This window comes from Arachis hypogaea, chromosome 6, assembly GCF_003086295.3.
Source record: "Arachis hypogaea cultivar Tifrunner chromosome 6, arahy.Tifrunner.gnm2.J5K5, whole genome shotgun sequence".
Classification (NCBI taxonomy): Eukaryota; Viridiplantae; Streptophyta; class Magnoliopsida; order Fabales; family Fabaceae; genus Arachis; species Arachis hypogaea.
In genome coordinates, this window is record NC_092041.1 from 48,198,605 (window position 1) to 48,218,642 (window position 20,038).

Here is a 20,038-nt window from a genome sequence, read left to right on the forward strand (position 1 = left end):
CGTCTCTCTTCTATCCGATCTCTCTCACTAAAACACTACAAGAAAAAATGCCTATGGCCACGCTTTTTTCTTGCCACGCTTTAAAAGCGTGGCCAAAAGTGGTCAATGGCGACGCTTTTATGAGGGTGGCAATTGATTAGAGATCTAGCCACGTTTTTTCTTGCTATGCTTAAAAAGTATCGCGACAAGAATCTATGGCCACGCTTTTATGAAGTGACAATTGATTAGAGTTTTTGCCACGTTTTTTTGCCACGCTAGAGAAAAAAGGGACACTTTTAAAATGTGGCGAAAAGTTTGAGATCTTGGCACTCCTAAAAAAGCGTGGCGAAAAATTTTTGATCTTGAAACCCCTAAAAAAGTGTGGCGAAAAGGTTCCCATTCATAAAAAAAAGAAACTCCCTAAATTAAAGTCCCCGACACGCTTACAAGACTCATCAGACTCTTCTACTCTTCTCCCCTGACACTTACACTAACGCTTTGAAACCGTAACACTCAGACTCTGTTGCTCATCCCCAACTCAGATAGAGCTCATCGTCGGCGCTTTCACTCTCTCCTCTGCCGGTGCTCCCTCTGTCGTCTCCCCTAACCCGTCTCTGCTGGCGCTCGCATTCCCTGCATTCACTGCTCACGGTGTCGGTCAGCCAACGGAGGTCGCCATTCCTTCCTCCACGCCGCCATTCTCTGCCCTCCTCCCTCATCATCTTGCTCAATCTTCCACCACCTTTGAAGTCCTCACTGCATGCATATGGCGTTGTCATACAGCTGCATTGCAATGGCAAAACCCTAACACCAAGAGGTTCGCTTGCTTTGCACAGTCAATGCACATTTTGACTGTGCTGTCGCCGCCACTAGAAGAGCACTCAATCGCAACAAAGGCAACGACTGGCCTTCTGCTTCCGGCGCTCACCGAGCACGCTATCTCCACGCCATCGCTGCTAAGGTCATCGAGAGAAAGGATCACCTCGCTAAGCTTGAATCCCTTGATTGCGGAAAACCACTTGATGAAGCTGCCTGGGACATGGTACTTCAATTCTGCTTCAATTTCAGATGATTCTCTCTTATTGTTACTGTAATTCTCTGATTCACGCTTGATTTTATGTTAGGATGATGTTGCTGGTTGCTTCGAGTTTTACGCTGACCTTGCCGAGAAACTCGACGGTAAGCAGAAGGCACCCGTTTCTCTTCCCATGGAAACTTTCAAGAGTTATGTCCTCAAAGAAACCATTGATGTTGTTGGATTAATCACCCCATGGTATTTTCTTTTTCTTCTCTTTAAAATTTTCCTTATTAACTGATGTTAGAATCTAGAAGTTAGTTTCTATATAAGTGGCAATGAGTGATGAAAAAAAGAATAACAGTAGAATAGAAAGGTGGAAATTCAGTTGTTATGTATTATTTTTTGGTTGTTCGTTCATTGTTGTTACCTCTCTCTGTTAGCAAAATTGCTATCTTGATGGCTAACTAGATATCATGTTTTAGGAATTATCCTCTGTTAATGGCTGCATGGAAGGTTGCCCCTGCTCTGGCAGCTGGTTGTGCTACGATATTGAAGCCTTTCGAATTGGCATCTGTGTATGTTTCTCAATAGCTCTTGCAAAATCTTTGCTTCATTTTGAGTCTTTGGATATTTTTGCTGAACTATAAGCTATGCTTTGCTTTATTTCAGGACATGTTTGGAGTTGGCTGACATATGCAAAGAAGTGGGCCTTCCTCCGGGTGTATTGAATATTCTCTTTATGTATAATAGATTAGAAATAAATCTAGTAACTGAAGAACAATGAATATACGAGAAGCTCGTACACCATACGGTATTGGCCGTTCTTAAACCTGAACTCTAAAGTTCAAAATTAAAGCTTTTTCTTCGGTCATTACCTTTTTTTTCTTTCAAATTTTTAAATAAAGCTTGTCTTTTCTGCTCCTACTATATACACTATAGTATATTGACTTTAAAATAAAGGATTTTCGCAGCATCGGTTTCCATAACGTTAATATTGGAAGGCTAAAAAAAACAAGTGATATTGGAATGTGCTAATTGTTTTCCTTAATTGGTCCTTATGCTAATATCTTGGGTCCTTAAACAGTAAATCAGTAAGTGTTCCATTTTATGGTGTTTTAATTGCCGTACATTTTTACTTCCTTGTAGTCTGAGATGAAGCACATTGGAATTGATACTGAAGCACTCAAAGAGCACTTTGGAAAGAAAGTTATGGAGCTTGAGGAGGAAAAAAAAATAGTGCAGGTTTGGACATAGTTAAGTTTAAATACTTTTTAGATAGCACACAAACGAAAGGTTTTTTCTGGATTGGTTTATTTTTTGTCTACATTTTTTGTGTAACTTGTTTTCAAAATTTTGTAAAAAGAAGTCGTGAAAATAAGAAATGAAGACAGTAAGCAGTATTTTTCTTATGTTTATGTTTTTCTTTTCACAATTATGAAAACAGAAAACATAAGAATGAAAACAAGGAATCAAACAAATCCTAAGTGTTTATTTTTCTCTTGTTTACTAATTCTGGAATGATAATGATAGCAAGAGAGTGACCCTTTGTTGCATGAGGTAAAGAATCTTTCAGTTAATATTGATGGACTAGCACAGAAATCTCAAGATGTTCGTGGCCAAAAAATGAAAGCACTGGAAGCACAGGTAATATCTCGATATTATTTTCATCATAATTGTCCTTTTCCAATGTCAAATAGTGTCTGAGTTATTTATATGTTAAAATCTTGAACATCAGATTTTAGACCTCAAGAAGAAACAAGAAAACCAGGTGCAGCTACTAAAGCAAAAGGAGAAGAGCAAAGAAACTGCAAAAAAATTGCAAGCTGAAATACAGTACATCAAGGCTCAAAAGGAACTTGTGTTTAATTTTTCGAGCTACTTAATTATTGAAATTTTTACTTTGTATCTGATATTGGATTTATGAAAATTGTAGGTCCAATTGCAGCATAAGATGAAGCAAGAGGCAGAACAATTTCGACAATGGAAGGCTTCTCGAGAAAAGGAGTTACTTCAGGTGATTTGCTTCTTATGATCAAAATCTCTTGTTGATTATCACTGCTGATGTTATTAAACTACTGTTTAGAGTTAATATGATTTCCCTCTTGGTTATGAACTGTGGTATTTGTGCTGTTTTCCAGGCAGCTGTTGCACGTAGCTTTTGCAAAGTGATCTATATTTATGACCAGGACATACATGTTCGTACCTTATGACCGTAAGAATTCTGTACAGTACTTCAACACTTTTATCTTAAATTTTTATGGAAATACATGTTCGTACCTTATTACATAAATTGGCTTATTTCCTTAATTTTTCTTTTTTGTTTCGTTGGACATAAGTGATATTAAGTGACCTGGTATTTGCTTTTTGAGGCAAAGAAATAACTGAAAATCTGCTAAATTTTGTATATGTTCACTTTTAGTTGCTGGAATTCCTTAGTTATTTTCTCCTATTTCAGGCTTTGGCATCCTACCTCATTAAACTTCATGCAAAGTGTAGTTAATGGAAACCAGAGTCCTGTAATAGTTGTTACCGAAGGATGCCAGGTGAATTTCCTTGTTGGAGGAGGACTTCTGGTAATAATGCTTGTTTCCTTTTCTTTTATTCTTTAATCTTCTTTTAAAGTTTTTTTACAAGATAACACATGTTTTGGTTTGCGACTTTGAGTAATAGGCTAAAAGAAAATAAAGCTAGTATTGCCTAGAATGGAAAGTGAAGCTTCAAAATAATTTATCAATTTTGTATCTGTTTTTGCCATCTTTCGCAGGTAAAAGAGTTCACAAATGTTAGAGATACAATTATGTATGATCTAAGAAAAGAAAGTTTAAGAGGGCTAGAGGAAGGAGAAACAGCAAAGGACTTAGAATTTAAGTTGTATTTTTTTGTATTTTTCTTTGGTTTTTATTTTTGGAATTTGAACTCGACATTTATTTTGTATTTGAGTATTAGTCTTTTAATGTATAAAACAATTATAGCAAAAATTATATATGTCCTTAATTATTGTTTGATTTGTCTTGTAATAAAAATTGGATACTATATTTATAGGTTTGGTAATAAAAAATGATTGAAAATTTATGTTTTCGAGAAGGTAAAAATAAGAAAAAGATTTTTTTTTTAATTTTATAAGGGCTGTATCACTGGCTATTGCCACGCTTTAAAAGCGTGGCCTTATCTTGCTATCGCCACGCTTTAAAAACGTGGTTATATCTCTCTATACCACGCTTTAAAAGCGTGGCTATATTTCACATATGACTACATTTTTAAGTGTGGCCATTTGTAAAAAGCGTGGCGGTAGCTCAAAAAGCATGGTAAAAAGTTATCACCACGCTTTTTTCAACTTTTCGCCATGCTTTAAAAGCGTGGCAATAGAACTGTTTTCTTGTAGTGAAATAGGGAGAATAGTGGCTGAAATCTCATTAAGTGTGGGTATATATATGGGAACTTGGACCCATTTAGGCCCAGTTCAATTATTTTAGCTTGTTAGCCTAATTTTAGACCAAAATCTTTAAGATAAGCGTATTAATTTGTACCCTAAATATTTTTATTTCTTCAAATTATAAATATAAATTTTTTAATTTTTTTTCTCTCATTTAATTTATTTATTAGTTGTCAATTAATTATTTAGTATTTTGTGAAATTTTACATGTAATATCGTAACCAAAACACCCATGAAAGGGACCAACATGCCACTGAGGGAGAGAACAACCACAGAGATTATTTTAAATCTAGATTTGGGTCTCGAATCTATATCTCTGGAAACAGGAAAAAAAACACAAGAAAAAACAAGCACAGAGCAACAACAAACAAATAAAAAGAAAAAGAGAGAAGAAAAGGCGGATGAAAACAAGAAAGGGGTGGTGGAAAGGTGTGGACGGCAAAAAAAAAAATGAAGGTGGTGAATAGTGTAACTGACGAAAGTGATAATGAGACAGTAAATAGAGAAGATAATGGATAGTTAGCAAGGAAAAGGAAAAGAGGAAGAGAATAGACAGAAGGAAGTTTCAAGAGGGGAACCGAAGTAAAGGAGCTGAAGAGCAGAGGAAAAGAGAAGAACACCATAGCCTAGACTGAGACGGCAGTGGCGACCCCCGGGAAGCTTCGTTCTTGTTCCCTTCGTGGGATAGAAGAACCTGAGATTGTTGCTGATACTATCTCATATATCATGATTAGGGTCCATCTACTGCAAAGATGCATTTCTGTACAGATTTACATATTTTTGTTTTATTGATATAAAAGCGTATCACTAAAAGTGTTGCTTAAAGAGAAAGTGTTAGTTACCCTTAATCGTTAACTTAGCTCTGATACCAATTTATTTATTTATTTATTATTATTATTTTTTTATTTTTTTTAAGCCGACTTTTCTTTTAATTTCTTTTTCGAAATTTCTATTAACTCTTCATATTTTACTTTAAATAAGTTTATAATTTGTATAAAGTCAATTGGTGGTGCTTTATTTAAAGGATTTTGATAAAAATAATTTGCAATTTCATAATCTAAAGTATTGACCATTTCTACTATTTCTCTTGTATTTGTTTTATGATCATTTATTACCAGTCCTTGATGTATATTTATAATTTTGATTTATAGTTTTTCAATCTTGTTTTAGTTTATAATATTCTCTTTTGCATGGATTATTGTATATAAAATCTTTTATCTGTTTGTCTTTTTCTTTAATATAATTTCTTAAATCCTCAATAACTTCTTTTATTTCTACACTTTCTCTTGTTTCTAAATATCTTTTTAATTTTTCAACTTCATTCTCCATTTTTTCTTTCAACAGCTTTAATTCTTTTAAGTCATAATATGGTTTTCCAGGCATTTATAAATTTTTTAAGTTTAATTCCAACTTGTTTATATTTATTCTTATTTCTATCCTTTTTATTATAAGGTCATCAATTTCGATCTAAAGATTATTTAATTTCCTTTTATACTCCTTTATTTTACTTTTTAATTTTCTCGTCCTTTTTCTTTTTATTTTATTTTCTGGTTTTTCAATCTTTTTATGCTTCATTATTTATTTTAAAATTTTTGCAAACTCTATCATTGATTCATCACTATTTTCTAGAGATTCTATTAATTTTTCTAGCTCCTCAACTTCTCTTTTCAACTTGTCATAGATTATTTTTAGAGCTTCAAATGCTCTTTGATTTATTTTAGAAAACTGCAAATAATTCAAACGATTTTCTCTTTCAAAAAGCTCTTATTTCTTATCTTGATAAGTTACATATATTTCTTCCTTATTTATTGTCATAATTTAGTATTTAGGGTTTCATTTAATTTTTCGACCTTTTTTGTTCTTTTATTTCAGAATTTTCGTCTTTAATTTTTAACTTAGATAAACTTAAAGGGCTATTAATTTTAGATTCTCTTATTTGAAAATTCGATGAAACTAATTTTCCTGATGGTTCTTTTAATAATAGAACTGGGTTTTCAATAGCTTTATATTTTGGTATTTCTATTTTTACAATTTTCTGAAATAATTCATCAACATAAATTCTTTCTCTGTTTTTAAATATTATACTATGATGGCTATTTGTTAAAGCATAATTTATTGCATATGTAATTGAAAATGGTTCGTCATCTTGTTCCATTAGATTCTTTCTGTGAAATTTATAAGCCAAACTTATAGATCTTCCAAGATTTTCAATTGATAAAGGTATAGCGTATCCAAGATGGGCATTGAATTTAACATTTACGTTTGCCAAGTTTCCATGAACAATTCCAATTATTTGATCTATTGGGTCATCAGTAATTCTTTTGTCACAGATTGCTAAGCTTATTGGTGAATTAATTCCTTTCATATATGTAGATTTGATTAAGACTTGTATAGTACTAATATGAATCCATCCAATTTTAGATCTTTTTTGTTGATCCTTAATTTTTTCAATCTGTTTACTCAATTCTTCATCATTTATCAAAGCCATTTCAAGTTCTCCATTGGCGGATTTTATCTTTATAGGGGCTTCAAGTTGAATTTTTCCATAATATATTATATTTTTTCTATTAAAAACTTCTTTTAAAAGATTTTGTTTATTAAAATTTTCATTTGATTTGAGATTTAATTCTGTTTTTAGAACAGCCTGTTTTTCATTATCTAATAAGGCAAATAATCTATAATAATCAGATTCTTCCGTTAATTCTAAGCTTTCTAAATAATTCATAACTAAGATATTAGGATAAAGGCGTACCTTTCTGGAGAAAAACTTCCTTTATTTAGTATATTTTACATAAGATGTTTTTATCTCCAGAGGGGAGATTATAGATATTAACTCCAGAGGGGAGTTTAAAACTATTTTTTCCTAAGGGAATTCTTTTGTCAGACTACAGAATCGGCTCGGCAGCTTCCTCCTTGCTCTCCTAGCATATGAGTACTCTTAGCCTTCTGCTTTCTGTTTTCTGATGATCCTTACAATTGCCTAAGCAATCTATTTATAATGATTGGGTCTGATGGACAATTCCCATCCTTACCCTTCTTATGACGTCATTGCTTATGTCATTGTTTATTATCTTGCACCAGCTACATTGTTGGTGCCTTATGACGTAAGCGCTTACGTCATAATATTGAGGGATGCTTCAGATGCACTGTCCTCTTCTTTTATCATGTGGGCTTCAGATGCATTGTCCTCTTCTTTTATCATGTGGGTTGATTCCGTTTCATTATTGCTTTCTTCAGATATTTCTGAGGCACATAGCTGGCATTTGTGGTCTTCTCTTTCTTTTATCAAATAGCAGAGATTCCTCTTTATCCCTTCAGGGAGTTTTTCTAAAAGTCCAGATAAGTTGTAGAATGCTGATTCAAATTCCACCAAGAGTCTCATCTCTCTTTCTTCAATTTCATTTCTTTTACTGGACACAAGCAGAGTATTTCTACTTTTATAATTAATCCTTGTGTGTGATTCCCTTGTTATCTTTTGGGTTCTTTCAAAGACCATTGCTAATGTGCTGGCTAGCCTTCCTTCATGACTGTAAACTGTTAAATCTTGAATCTGATCAATTGGTTGAAAATTTTCGGAAAAGACAGACATGAATATTACTTGGTGTGCTGGAACCAAGCATTCTTCTTCTTCATTAAAAATAGGTTGACTGTTTGTAAATTTTAGGGATATATCCCTTGGATTCACATTGTCAATCATATTTTTAAATCTCTTTAACGAATCCTGCAGGAAACTCACTAATAATTTTTAGATCATTAAAAATTAAAATTGTATCAATTAATCCATACTGGAAAAACTGATAGGTGTCAGATGGGGAAGCATCTGGAAATATAACCAGTTTTGTTAGCTGTTCTTTGGCAATAGGATAATATCCCAAAATTGCCCTTTTTTCTTCAGTCCAATTCAGGACTATGTTAAGGGTTTCTCTGAGATTTGATCTACAGACACTTTTCTTTTTCTTGATTTCAGCCCTTGTAGGAATGTTTCTTATTATCCCTGTTCTCTGGGTTTGAATTGGAGCTTTATCTGCTCTTTTTAGGGTTTGCTCTGGATGGAGAGCTTCATATTCCCTGAAGGATTCCTTTGCTTCTTCCAATGTTAAAAACCCTCCTTTATGAATTATCCTTGATTGATGTGTAAATGGTGCTGCTTTTTCCCAGGCATCATATACTCCTTTCATGGGGCCATTATAAATTACATAATATTTTTTATCTTGGGTAGATTTTTTAATAATTTCAGCAATTGTTTTATTTTCTGAAATTTTTTCTTCACCTGATTTGTCCACCATGCTTAGCTGGCTGAACTCTGATGGTTTTGCTTGTTGTGTTGATTTCATTGCTTCAATGGCCTTCTTGAGGGATTGGATCTGTGTCCTTATTTGCTGGCAATGCTTGCATTTTTTGAGTTCTTGCTCATATTTTTGAATTTCTTGATCTAATGCGTTGTAGACGAACTCCATTCTCTTGTTAATGTATCTGCAATAACATTTTTGTCACCCTTAATATATTCAATTTTTATTGGATATTGTAACAAAAATAATTGCCATCTTACCAATCGTCTGTGATTATAATCAACTTTTAAATTATATCGTATGAAACCTGTTAGGTAACTTGAATCTGTCTTTAATGTAAATTCTCTGGGTAGTAAATCAATTTTTCATTTCTTAAGAGATTTAATTGCTGCTAGAGTTTCCTTTTCATGAGTGGTATATCTCTGTTTTGTTGGAGTAAAAGTCCCTGAAATATACCTGCAAAGTAATTCCTTTGGGGAATATTTAGAATCTAGTGATTCTTTTTCTTGTTCCAAACTTTTTATAGTTTTCTTAGCTTTTAGACAACCTGACCAGGTTATGTCTGAAGCATCTATTTCTACTATTAAATAGTCATTTTCTTCTGGAATATAAAGTTCTGGAAGTTTTTCGCATAATTCTTTAATTCTTTGAATTTGCATACTATCTTTTTCATCCCATTTCCAATCTTTTTTAGTACTTATTTTTGGAAATAAGCTTTTAGTGTATTCTGTTATATTCTTTAAAAATCCTTGATCAGAAATATAATTTATACATCCTAAAAATCTTTGTAATTGTTTTCTATCTTCTATTTTATTAGGAAATAAATTTACCTTTTCTAGAACATTTGGTTGAAGTTTTAGCTTTCCTTGGGTGGATAGAATTAATCCAAGAAACTCTATTTCTTGTTTTGCTATTCTTGCTTTCTTTTTGCTAAGAACTAATCCTTTTTCTTTACATCTTTCTAAAACTATTAATAATTTTTGAAGATGATCTTCTTTATCCTGTTTTGTAAAAATTAGTATATCATCAATGTACACTAAAACAAATTCATTTTACTCTTTTTGATTTTCTTCCATAAATCTTTGATAAATACCTGGGGCTTGTTTTAATCCGAATGGTAATACATTCCATTCATAGAGCAACACACTTGTTGATTCTTTTGTTGGGCAAGTAAAAGCAGTTAATTTCTTTGTTTCTTCGTCTAAACGAAGTTGCCAATATCCTGATTTTGCATCAAGAGATGAAAACCAAGTTGCTCCTTTGATTTTTTCTAAAATAGAATCTTTTCTTGGAAGTTTATGAGCATCACCAATAGTTGCTTCATTCATCTTCTTATAGTTAATAACCATTCTTCGTTTTCCCCTTTTAATTTCATTAGTGTTTTCGACATAAAAGGTTGGAGCCGCATGAGGACTTTTACTTAATCTTATAATTCCTTTTTCCAAAAGATCTCTACATTCTAATGAGAACTATTCTCTATCTCTTGCGGAATAAGGAATTTTATTTTGAACATTTATCTCTTTTGTAGGATCTTTTAATTTAATGCTTACTAATTCGTTATTTGTATTTTTAATATCTAAAGGATTTTCAGCACAAATTTCATCCAAAAGTTCTTCTATCTTTATTTCAAGATTATTTTTTGGAATATTTATCTGAAAGTATAAATTTAAATAACATGTCTCTAATATAGAAAATATTTTAAATTTTAGAATCTTATCTATAGTAGTAGTTGGTATTTTTATACATTTTGATTTTTGATTTATTGAAGAATCGTGTGGAGCTTTTAAAACTATATATGTTAATTCTTGAATGAATGGATGATATAGCTTTAAAAAGTTATTTCCTATGATAAAATCCATTCCAGAATCTAACATATATATAGATGGAACAATGAACCTATAATTTTGAATAAAAATTTTAGCCATCTCTGCTTTTTGGTCAATTTTATGTATTGATTTGTCAGCTATTCTAACTCTTAATGGTTTCTTTAATTTTTTCCAATCAAGTTTTATATTTGAACTAGCAAAGCAATGTGTTGCTCCAGAATCTATGAAAGTATTTATAAACTTTTCTGTTATTTTTATAGTAATAAATGTGGCATTATTACTCAATCTCTGAGTCTGTTTCTGAGACATATTCAAAAATATAGTCTAAGTTATCATTAGATTCCTCTAATGGTTCCATGAAACAAGACTTAGCAATTTCTATTTGTTTAGTAAGATCCTTTTTATCCTTCTTTTTCGGACATTCATTTGCATAGTGTCCTTCTTATTGGCAATACCAATACTTGCAATTTTCTTTTTTATTCGAGCAATAGTCATTTTTTAGTCTTTTGTTTTTATTGTTATTTCTTTTTCTAAAGTACCTCTTTTTTCTCCAGTTTGGATAGTATTTTCTTTTTCTTTGAAAATTTTTATTAACACCATATTTTTGGGGTATTTCTTCATTATCCTGACAGCAAATTCTGATTATATTTGCAAATCTTTTTTGAGTCGCTTCTTGCATACAACGTTCTTTTATTTCCTCTCTTATTGCAGAGGTTGCTCCACCAAAATTATTTTCAATTGTCCCTCTATTTATTTCTCTTATAAATCTTCCCATTATAAATTCATTAGTAGGATATGGAAGTTTTGTTATATACATACTAAGATAATGATTTTTATCTTCTTCTTTTAATTTGTAATAATGTATTCTATATTCACATATATAAGACTCCACATTACATAGATCATATATCTGAATATTAGCTAAATAGTTTTTTGCTTCTTGATATTCTTTATTATAGACTTCTTGTCTATGATCTATAATATTTTTTCCAAAAAATTCTTTATATAGAATCATCATTATATATAATATCTTATCATAAGCTGTTGTTTTTGTTGCTAATTCTTCTATTATTTGGTTTTCTATTGATGTCATATAATCTCTTATAGTTCTTTTAGTATGAAACCCTATGTAATTCCAAATATCTCTTCCAGACAATTCACTAAGTTTTGGATTAGTAAAGGCTTCTAATAAAAAGGAATTCAACCAATTTTCGAAAATTTCTTTTTCATTCTTTTTATAGTCTAAGTCAAGCATTCTTTCTCCTTCCATTTCTTGGATTTTAGGAACGTATTTTGATGGTATTTTTGTATATTTTGAATCTTTATTTATAAACCCTTTTTTAAAAGCATAATTATCAAAACTTGTTTCCCATTTAAATTGAGATTGATTATCCTTAGAAGTTCCAGCTTCATTTTTTACTTGTATTGGAATTGCTGGTTCTTCGTCACTTGAATAATCTAGAATGTGTTCGTCATTTTCTATATTTTCAGAATTTACTAATTCTTCTTCTATTTGAAAACCATGTTCCATAATATTATTTTCTTGAGCCATTTTTAATTGTTTAAAAAGCATTGTAACTTCTTCTAATTTTTCTTCAATATTCATAACTTTAATGGTGGTTTTACTTTTAGATCTGTTATGTTGAATATATTTTGAAATTTTTCTTCTTTGAGATTCTCTTTTTCCTTATCTTTTTGAAATTTTATGGATACTAATATTTCTTCAAGCATATCTACTATAGAATTTAATTGTGGGTTGAAAGTATGATAAAGATGTGGAGAATCATTTCCATGGTAACATTTTTTAGAAATTCCGTGTGAAAAATAAGTTTTTTCAGGTTTTTGAAGTTCTTCAATAAAACTTATAGTAAAATAAAGATTTTGAGAAAAATCATTTTGTATTGATTTTAAGAATTTGGTGTCATTACAATTAACATTAGTTAAAATCAATAATTTTTAATCTATTAATTTTGATAACTTAATTATTTCTTCTCTTAAATCTTCTAATTTACTTTTTTTCATTAGGTGACGCTTTTCTTTGTGAAGAGTTACGGTTTTGAGTGAAAAGTGTGGCTTTAGAATGTATGATTTAAATTTTAGCACATAAGCATATCTTTAAACTTTGTTCTGTACACTATAATTCACTTTGTTATTTTGTGGTCACTATCATAAAAAAATATTTTTTATTTGCATTTACTATTTTATTGAAGTTAAGACTTAATTAATTTAGAATTTCCATTTAAAAGAAGAACACATTAGTTAGCCTATTGATTAAAAAAGAATAATATAATTAGTTTTTTATTTAAATTAATTAAATATAATATTTATCCGAATGTGTAATATGTAAACAATTTATAATTTTAGACTAACGCTAGTGAGTTTAATGAGTTTAATGTTAGTGTATTTTAAATACGTGCATTGTTGTAATGATTTAAATACAATATTACATACTCATATTATTGTGTTTGTATAGTTAACTAAATATTCGATTTAAAAAAAAATTAACAATTTAGATTTTTAAAATTAAAAAAATAATAATTTAAAATATTCAAATTATTCAAAATATGTAAAAAATTTATTGATACATAGATATAATATTTTGAATAATATTGTGTTAGTTTGATTTTTATTTTAAAATTTTTAAATGAGTACAAAGATTGGATAATTATTTGATAATTAAAAGAATCTTATATTTAATAAAATAAATTAGTTAATTATTGTTTGTATTAGTATTTTTGTGTGTGTAAATACACTAACATCATATATTACGAATGCAATAATACGATTATATTTATTTATATTGGATTAAATTAAGTGGTTTGTTTCAAATCGAATATTTAATTTATTATATATATGAGTACATAATATTATATATTGAACAAAATTAGATGAAATGAAAAAAAAAATATATCAAACCAATATTTCACTATGCAAAGCATTACATCAATGTATCAAAGAAACTTTGCACATATCTTGTATAATTTTAAAATTTTTAATTTTTAATTTAAAAATTTTAATTGTTAATTATTTTCAAATCGAATATTTAATTAATTATATGAATTAATACAATAATATGAATACATAACATTATATTTAAATCGTTAGAAATATCTCAAATATACTAATATTAAACACATTATACTTATATCTCAGATATTCAGTACCTAATTTATTTTTTTTAGTTATAATCTATCATTTTCAAATACATAATATCTAATTTATGTTTTTAATATTTTTTCGTTTGTATCTTCAAAATGTATAATATATATTTAAAATTATTTACGTATTATACATTTTATATTAGAAAGATATATACTATATTTATGTATGTCCGATGATGGATGAAACATTTGTGGCCGAGATTCAATGAGGCAACAGCCGGAAATGGGCCCCTGAATTGACAAGAGAATTTTATTTTATATTTCGGTGGGAGGAATTCACTGCCGAATGTTTTGGCATGCTTGTGTAAACTTCTTTATCTTCATGGTGTGAAATATAGAAAATTATCATAATTTATTATTTTTAATAATCTTTCAATTATTAATTAATTTTTTTAGTTTTATAATTTAATAACATATTTTAATTTATATTTTTAATATTAATAATTAATTATTGATTAAAATAATAAATTTTAATATTTTTTAATATTTTTTATTAATTTTAAATTTAATTATTCTATTAGTTCTATAGTTTTACTAAATTTTTAATAAAATCATTATTTTTTTTATTGAATCCCTACAATATGATGGCTTACATCTTTAGTAGTTTTTCTTGCATTAATTACTTATTTTCTTAGAATTAGCTATAATTTCTTCTTATAATCTCATCACTTTTGAGTATCATTTGCTACTAAGATATTTTCAAAGTATTTTTGAGAAAATACAAGATTAAAGAGATAAAAATCAAGTAGCAAAAAAAACACAATCAAAGGGCAAAGCATTGGAAAAGGCATGCAATCAAAGTATGTGAGGTTCAAAACTATGCAAACCATGCAGTACAAGTTAGCGTGCCACGCCCTAGTTCTAGTGAAGAGGGCATGCAATGCACCTTGGAGCAAGAGGCAGGGGTGTGCCACGTCATCTATAGGGTGTGTAATGCCCTATGAGAAGAACAAAGTCGGTGTGTCACATTTAGATGACGGCGTGCAACGTCCTGGAGTATGAATCAACGGCGTGCCATGCAATGACTCTGGCATGCCACGCTTTCAAGATAGCTATGCCCTTGAGAGCTGAGACACGTGGCATGCAACTCCATGTGCAGGACGTGCCACGTCCTGTATCCTTTTGGAGGTAGTGTGTAACACCCTGATGGGCGTGAAACGCTGACCCATCAAATGAAGGTGGCGTGTAATGCCATTGCTTAGTGTTACACGCCCAAACCCAAAGATTAAGCTCCAGTTACATGCTAGTGAGCCACATGCAATGCCAATAATGACTTCAACAAGGTCCAACCTCAAAGATGTGATTCCTAACTGATGAAGATTCTATTACGATTTAGATTTGAATTTGATTTGATTCTATTTTAATTCTAGGATTTGAATTCTTAGAAATTATCTTATTTTGATTTAGATAAGACTTAGTTTTCAAAATTTGAATTAGAAGAAACCCTAGGCATAAATAAGTGAAGATTCTTCATGGAGAGGACATCTAGTTTCCTCCACACAGTTTCCTTTTATTGTTGTTTTTCGTTCTCCATGAGTAACTAATACTTTTGTCAAAGGATTATGAGATCTGTTATGTTTATTTGGATTATTAATTTAAGTTTTCTTTTATTTTAAAGTATTGCATTGATCTATTTCATGATTAAGTATTTCTTTCTTCATCTTTAAAGGATGATAGTATCGAAAGGTATGCTAATCCTATCTTGAATTTGTTTATTGCTTCAATAAGAACTAATATTCGAATTATGCTAGAAAACTCATTCACATGACTTTTTGAATCGACTAGACATGGCGGTTTTTAAAGTGTGCGACATGTACATAATTTTCAATCACTCTACTTGTGAATAACTGACCAATACATAAAAGATATACCTACAATACAATAACTGAAGGTCATCACTACAAGTCGGCAAGACAAGGATAACAACATAAGCATTTACACAGTTAAAAGAGGTCGTGTTATCATCAACCAAGAACATTATAGGTCTTACAACTCTTTGTACACACAATAAATACACTATATTTCCAAAATACGAAAATGGCGCCATCTTTAATAAGAAAAATGGCACCATTTGGGGCAACACAGAATAAAAATCCCACACTCAAATTCACAACAACAACAATGAAAGAAGCAACTTTTCACAATCGATTTTCATAACCCAGAATCATCAAGCATATAAAGAACTATTGAAAAAAGAAATAAAAAAAGAAGAGGCGGATCATCCAGAATGCAAAGAGAAGTTCAAAAGATCAAAGGAACCAACCTTGAGAAAATACGAAGTAGAGTCGATGCACAACAGCAGCAAGAACACGTACGATCCAAAACTTCCAACAAACGAACAAAAAATCACGAACACAAATCCAAGATAAAGAAGTCTTGAAGAAGGAAAGGGTGTTACGAAGAGCCTTAAAGTGGAAATGAAGATGACATAGTTCAGAAGAAGAAACAAAACAAAAGAAAGAAAAATGATTTTTGGTATTTATACCACATTAGGGACAAAACAGCATTTCACGCCACTCATTTATGACGTGTGCAGGTCCCAAGGTAATCGTAAAAGTAACGTGTGTAGTACTACGAAAAGACGCAACATTTCGAAATTTAGAAAAGCACGTCGAGTACCTGATGCGTGAGCATCTTATCTATCTTTTCCTAGTGAATTTGCACTTAAATTGTTGAGTTTAATTAAGAATTAATTATATTTTAGCCACTATGGATGCTATTTTGAGTTTTGGGCAATTTTATTTATTTCAGGTAGCATTCGGTGGAATTTGACGGAGTTTCTGCAGCACAAGAATCAAAGGAGATAGCTGCGAGGAGCGACGCGCACGCGTGCCTGAGGTGTGCGCGTGATCTAGAAGTATCCATGGCGACGTGTACGCGTGACTGACAAGCACGCGTGATTTGAAGATTTGCTCAGTGACACGTCCGCGTGACCCACGCGTCTGCGTGACTCGCGAAGAAGACCAACGACGCGTCCACGTGACTGACGCGTATGCGTGACATGCGCCACGTGTAGAAAAACGCAGAAAGACGCTGGGAGTATTTTCTGGGCTGTTTTGATCTAGTTTCTAGCCCAGAAAACACAGATTAGAAGCTGCAGAATGGACAAATCAAATGGTCCCCACCCATCAACTAAAGATCTGTTAATTAATTCGAATTTAAATTCAAATCTTATCTTTTAGGAAAAGATATTATTTTTAGATTTTAAATTTATTAGGATTAGTTATAAATAGGAATTTAGATACCATCAGATGGGAACACAATACATTTTTACCAGAACCCTTATTTTTCTTCTCTGAACCATGAGTAACTAATCCTCCATTGTTAAGGTTAGGAGCTCTGTCTATTTTCATGGATTGATTCGTTTGATCTTTTTAATTTAATTCATGTCTTGATTTATATTTCAATAATTGTTTTCGTTCTTTATTTTATGAATATGGGTGGAACGGAAGTATGACCCATGTTCTAATTGAGTTCTTGTAAAACTTGGAAATGCTCTTTACTTGAACAACAGCTTGAAAACATATTATACTGAATTTCTAATTGTTTGTATTTAATGGGATACGTGACATATAATCCCCTTATTTTTGGATAATTAGGATTCTTTTGGCATATAAACTAGAAATTGATCATCACCCTCTAATTGGAATTAATTGACCAAGGAATTGGCAATTAATAATTTTTAGAGGAGACTAGGAAGGTCTAAGGAATTAGGGTCTAGTCACATATAGTTTGCCATGAAATTAAATCTTGCATCATTAAATTAATTAGTAATAAAAGTTAATCCGGAAAATAGATAACTCGGAAACCTTAACTGCTTTCTCCAATATTTTATTCCCAACTCATTGCTGCTTGCTTTCTGAAATTTTTAAAGTACTATTTAGTGCTCTTTGAATATCTCAAAACCATTTTCTGCTTGCCTAACTAATCCTATCAAACGCTATTGTTGCTTTATCCATCAATCCTCGTGGGATCGACCCTTACTCACGTAAGGTATTACTTGGTACGACCCGGTGCACTTGCCGGTTAGTTTGTGGGTTGTAAAATACCGCATCAAGTTTTTGGCGCCGTTGCCGGGGATTGATAGTGATTAACAAGTATCAGTTGTTTGATTTCTTAGATTAGGCATTTTAATTTTAATTTTTATAAAAATATATTTTTTTAAAATATTTCAAAAAAAATATTTCGAAAAATAATTTTTTTTTAAATGAATAAATAGCACCGATATTTTTCTTAATTTCTGAAATTAAGTTTGTTGTTGTGATTTATTATTTATTATTTTTATTTTATTATTTTACACAGATTACCTCACTGAGAATTTTCTACACTCTGACGTAGAGATTCCCATCTTTTCTTGTTTTCTACTTGTTTATGCGCAGGAACATAGACAAAGAACATCTCTTAGACTTTGATCCTGAACCTGAAAGGACTTTCAGGCGGCGTTTACAACAAGCAAAACTTTACAAGGCTGCAGAATCCACTATGGATCCAATCAATACTGATAATACCGATGCGGCAAACCTGAATGGGAGTGAACAAAGGAGAGTACTTGGCTCTTTCTTTGCTCCTACTGCAGATCTGTATAGAAAGAGCATTGTAGTGCCTCCCATTGCTGGGAACAACTTTGAGTTGAATCCTCAACTGGTCACTCTGGTACAACAAAACTGCCAGTATCACGGTCTTCCCCATGAAGACCCAAGTCAATTTATTTCTAGTTTTCTGCAAATTTATGATACTATGAAGACAAATGGAGTAAACCCAGATGTGTACAAACTCATACTCTTTCCGTTTGCTCTGAGGGATAGAGCAAAGCTATGGCTAGATTCTCAACCTAAAGAGAGTTTGGATACATGGAACAAGGTGGTCACTGAGTTTCTCACTAAATTTTTCCCACCAAAGAAGCTGACTAAGCTTAGGGTGGAGGTTCAGACCTTCAGGCAGAAGGATGGTGAGACTCTGTATGAAGCTTGGGAGAGATACAAACTACTGATTAGACAATGCCATCCAGATATGTTCTCCAAATGGACTCAACTAGATACCTTTTATGAAGGCTTGGGTGAAATGTCCAAGATGTGCTTAGACAATTCTGCAGGAGGTTCATTGCACAAAAAGAAGACACCAGAGGAGACTATTGAGCTTATTGAATTGGTTGCTAGCAACCAATATTTATACTCATCTAACAGGAATCCTGTGAACTCTGAGGCTCCTCAGAAGAAGGGTATCATGGAAGTGGAAGCTCTTAACGCTATTCTTGCTCAGAACAAGCTTATGTCTCAGCAAATAAATCTACTTACTCAACACATGGGTAGCATGTAAGTTTCAGCTATCAACACCCAAAATCCACCTCAAGAGATCTCTTATGACAGGGCAGGACATTTAGTGCAGAATGACAACTATGATTATGCTCAATCCTCTTCTGAACAGGTTAATTACATGGGGAGTGGTTCTAGAAATTCTAATAATGACCCTTATTCTCAGACATACAATCAAGGATGGAGAAATCACCCAAATTTTGGGTAGAGGGACCAACCCCAGAGACCTCAGAATTTCAACAATAACTCTTAGGGCGGTTTCTAACAGAACAGTTACAATAACCGCCAATCTCAGCCTTAGCAAGCTAACTCTAAATCCAAGAAAGATTCTAATTGGGAGATGATGAGGAGTTTTATGTAGGAAACCAGAGCCTCCATTAGAAACTTGGAAATGCAAATGGGCCAGCTGAGCAAGCAAATACCTTAGAGGTCTACAAGTACATTTCCAAGTGATACAGTGGTGAACCCAAGAGAAGACTGCAAGGTTATTCAATTGAGAAGTGGTAAAATAGCTAGCTCTGAGACAATGGCTAATGAAGAGCTAGTTGAAAAGAAAGCTCCAGAGGAGAAAAAGGAAGAAGTGGATAATGCCCCTCCAAAGCATGCAGACAACCCATTTCCTGATTTTCTTGACACTTATCCTACCTTGCCAAAGGCTCTTGAATAAAAGCCAAAAATGCCATACCCTCAGAGGCTTCAGAAGGCTTCCAAAGAAAATAGTTTTCAAAATTTTTAGATGTCTTCAAGAAGCTGCAGATCAACATTCCCTTTGCAGAGGCTCTTGAGCAAATGCCTCTCTATGCTAAATTTATGAAAGAATTACTGACCCACAAGAGGAACTGGAAGGAACAAGAAACAGTGGTGTTAACCAAGGAATGCAGTGCCATTACTCAACACAACCTTCCTGAGAAGATGCCAGACCCAGGGAGCTTTGTCATTCCTTGCACCATTGGAGAAGTCACAATTCAGAGAGCTTTATGTGACCTTGGAGTCAGCATCAATCTCATGCCACTCTCAGTA

At 31.9% G+C, this 20,038-nt stretch overlaps 1 protein-coding gene across 13 annotated transcripts; it reads left to right on the top strand.

Moving 5' to 3' along the window:
• The first annotated feature begins 377 nt into the window (after nucleotides 1-377).
• LOC112696590 (aminoaldehyde dehydrogenase ALDH10A8, chloroplastic) lies at nucleotides 378-3,975 on the top strand. Of its 13 annotated transcripts, none has more exons than XM_072196995.1 (10): nucleotides 378-1,021; nucleotides 1,104-1,252; nucleotides 1,480-1,572; nucleotides 1,667-1,808; nucleotides 2,144-2,641; nucleotides 2,733-2,830; nucleotides 2,931-3,011; nucleotides 3,136-3,209; nucleotides 3,453-3,570; nucleotides 3,762-3,975. In XM_072196995.1, the coding sequence occupies exons 1-4, from the start codon at nucleotides 1,019-1,021 to the stop codon at nucleotides 1,779-1,781; spliced, it is 360 nt and encodes a 119-aa protein (XP_072053096.1). In that variant the 5' UTR covers nucleotides 378-1,018; the 3' UTR covers nucleotides 1,782-1,808; nucleotides 2,144-2,641; nucleotides 2,733-2,830; nucleotides 2,931-3,011; nucleotides 3,136-3,209; nucleotides 3,453-3,570; nucleotides 3,762-3,975. The 13 variants fall into 13 exon arrangements, with proteins under 13 accessions (XP_072053096.1, XP_072053094.1, XP_072053097.1 ...); XM_072197000.1 differs by having other exon boundaries at nucleotides 417-1,021; nucleotides 3,136-3,220; XM_072197001.1 differs by having other exon boundaries at nucleotides 417-1,021; nucleotides 3,136-3,192.
• The last annotated feature ends 16,063 nt before the right edge of the window (nucleotides 3,976-20,038 follow it).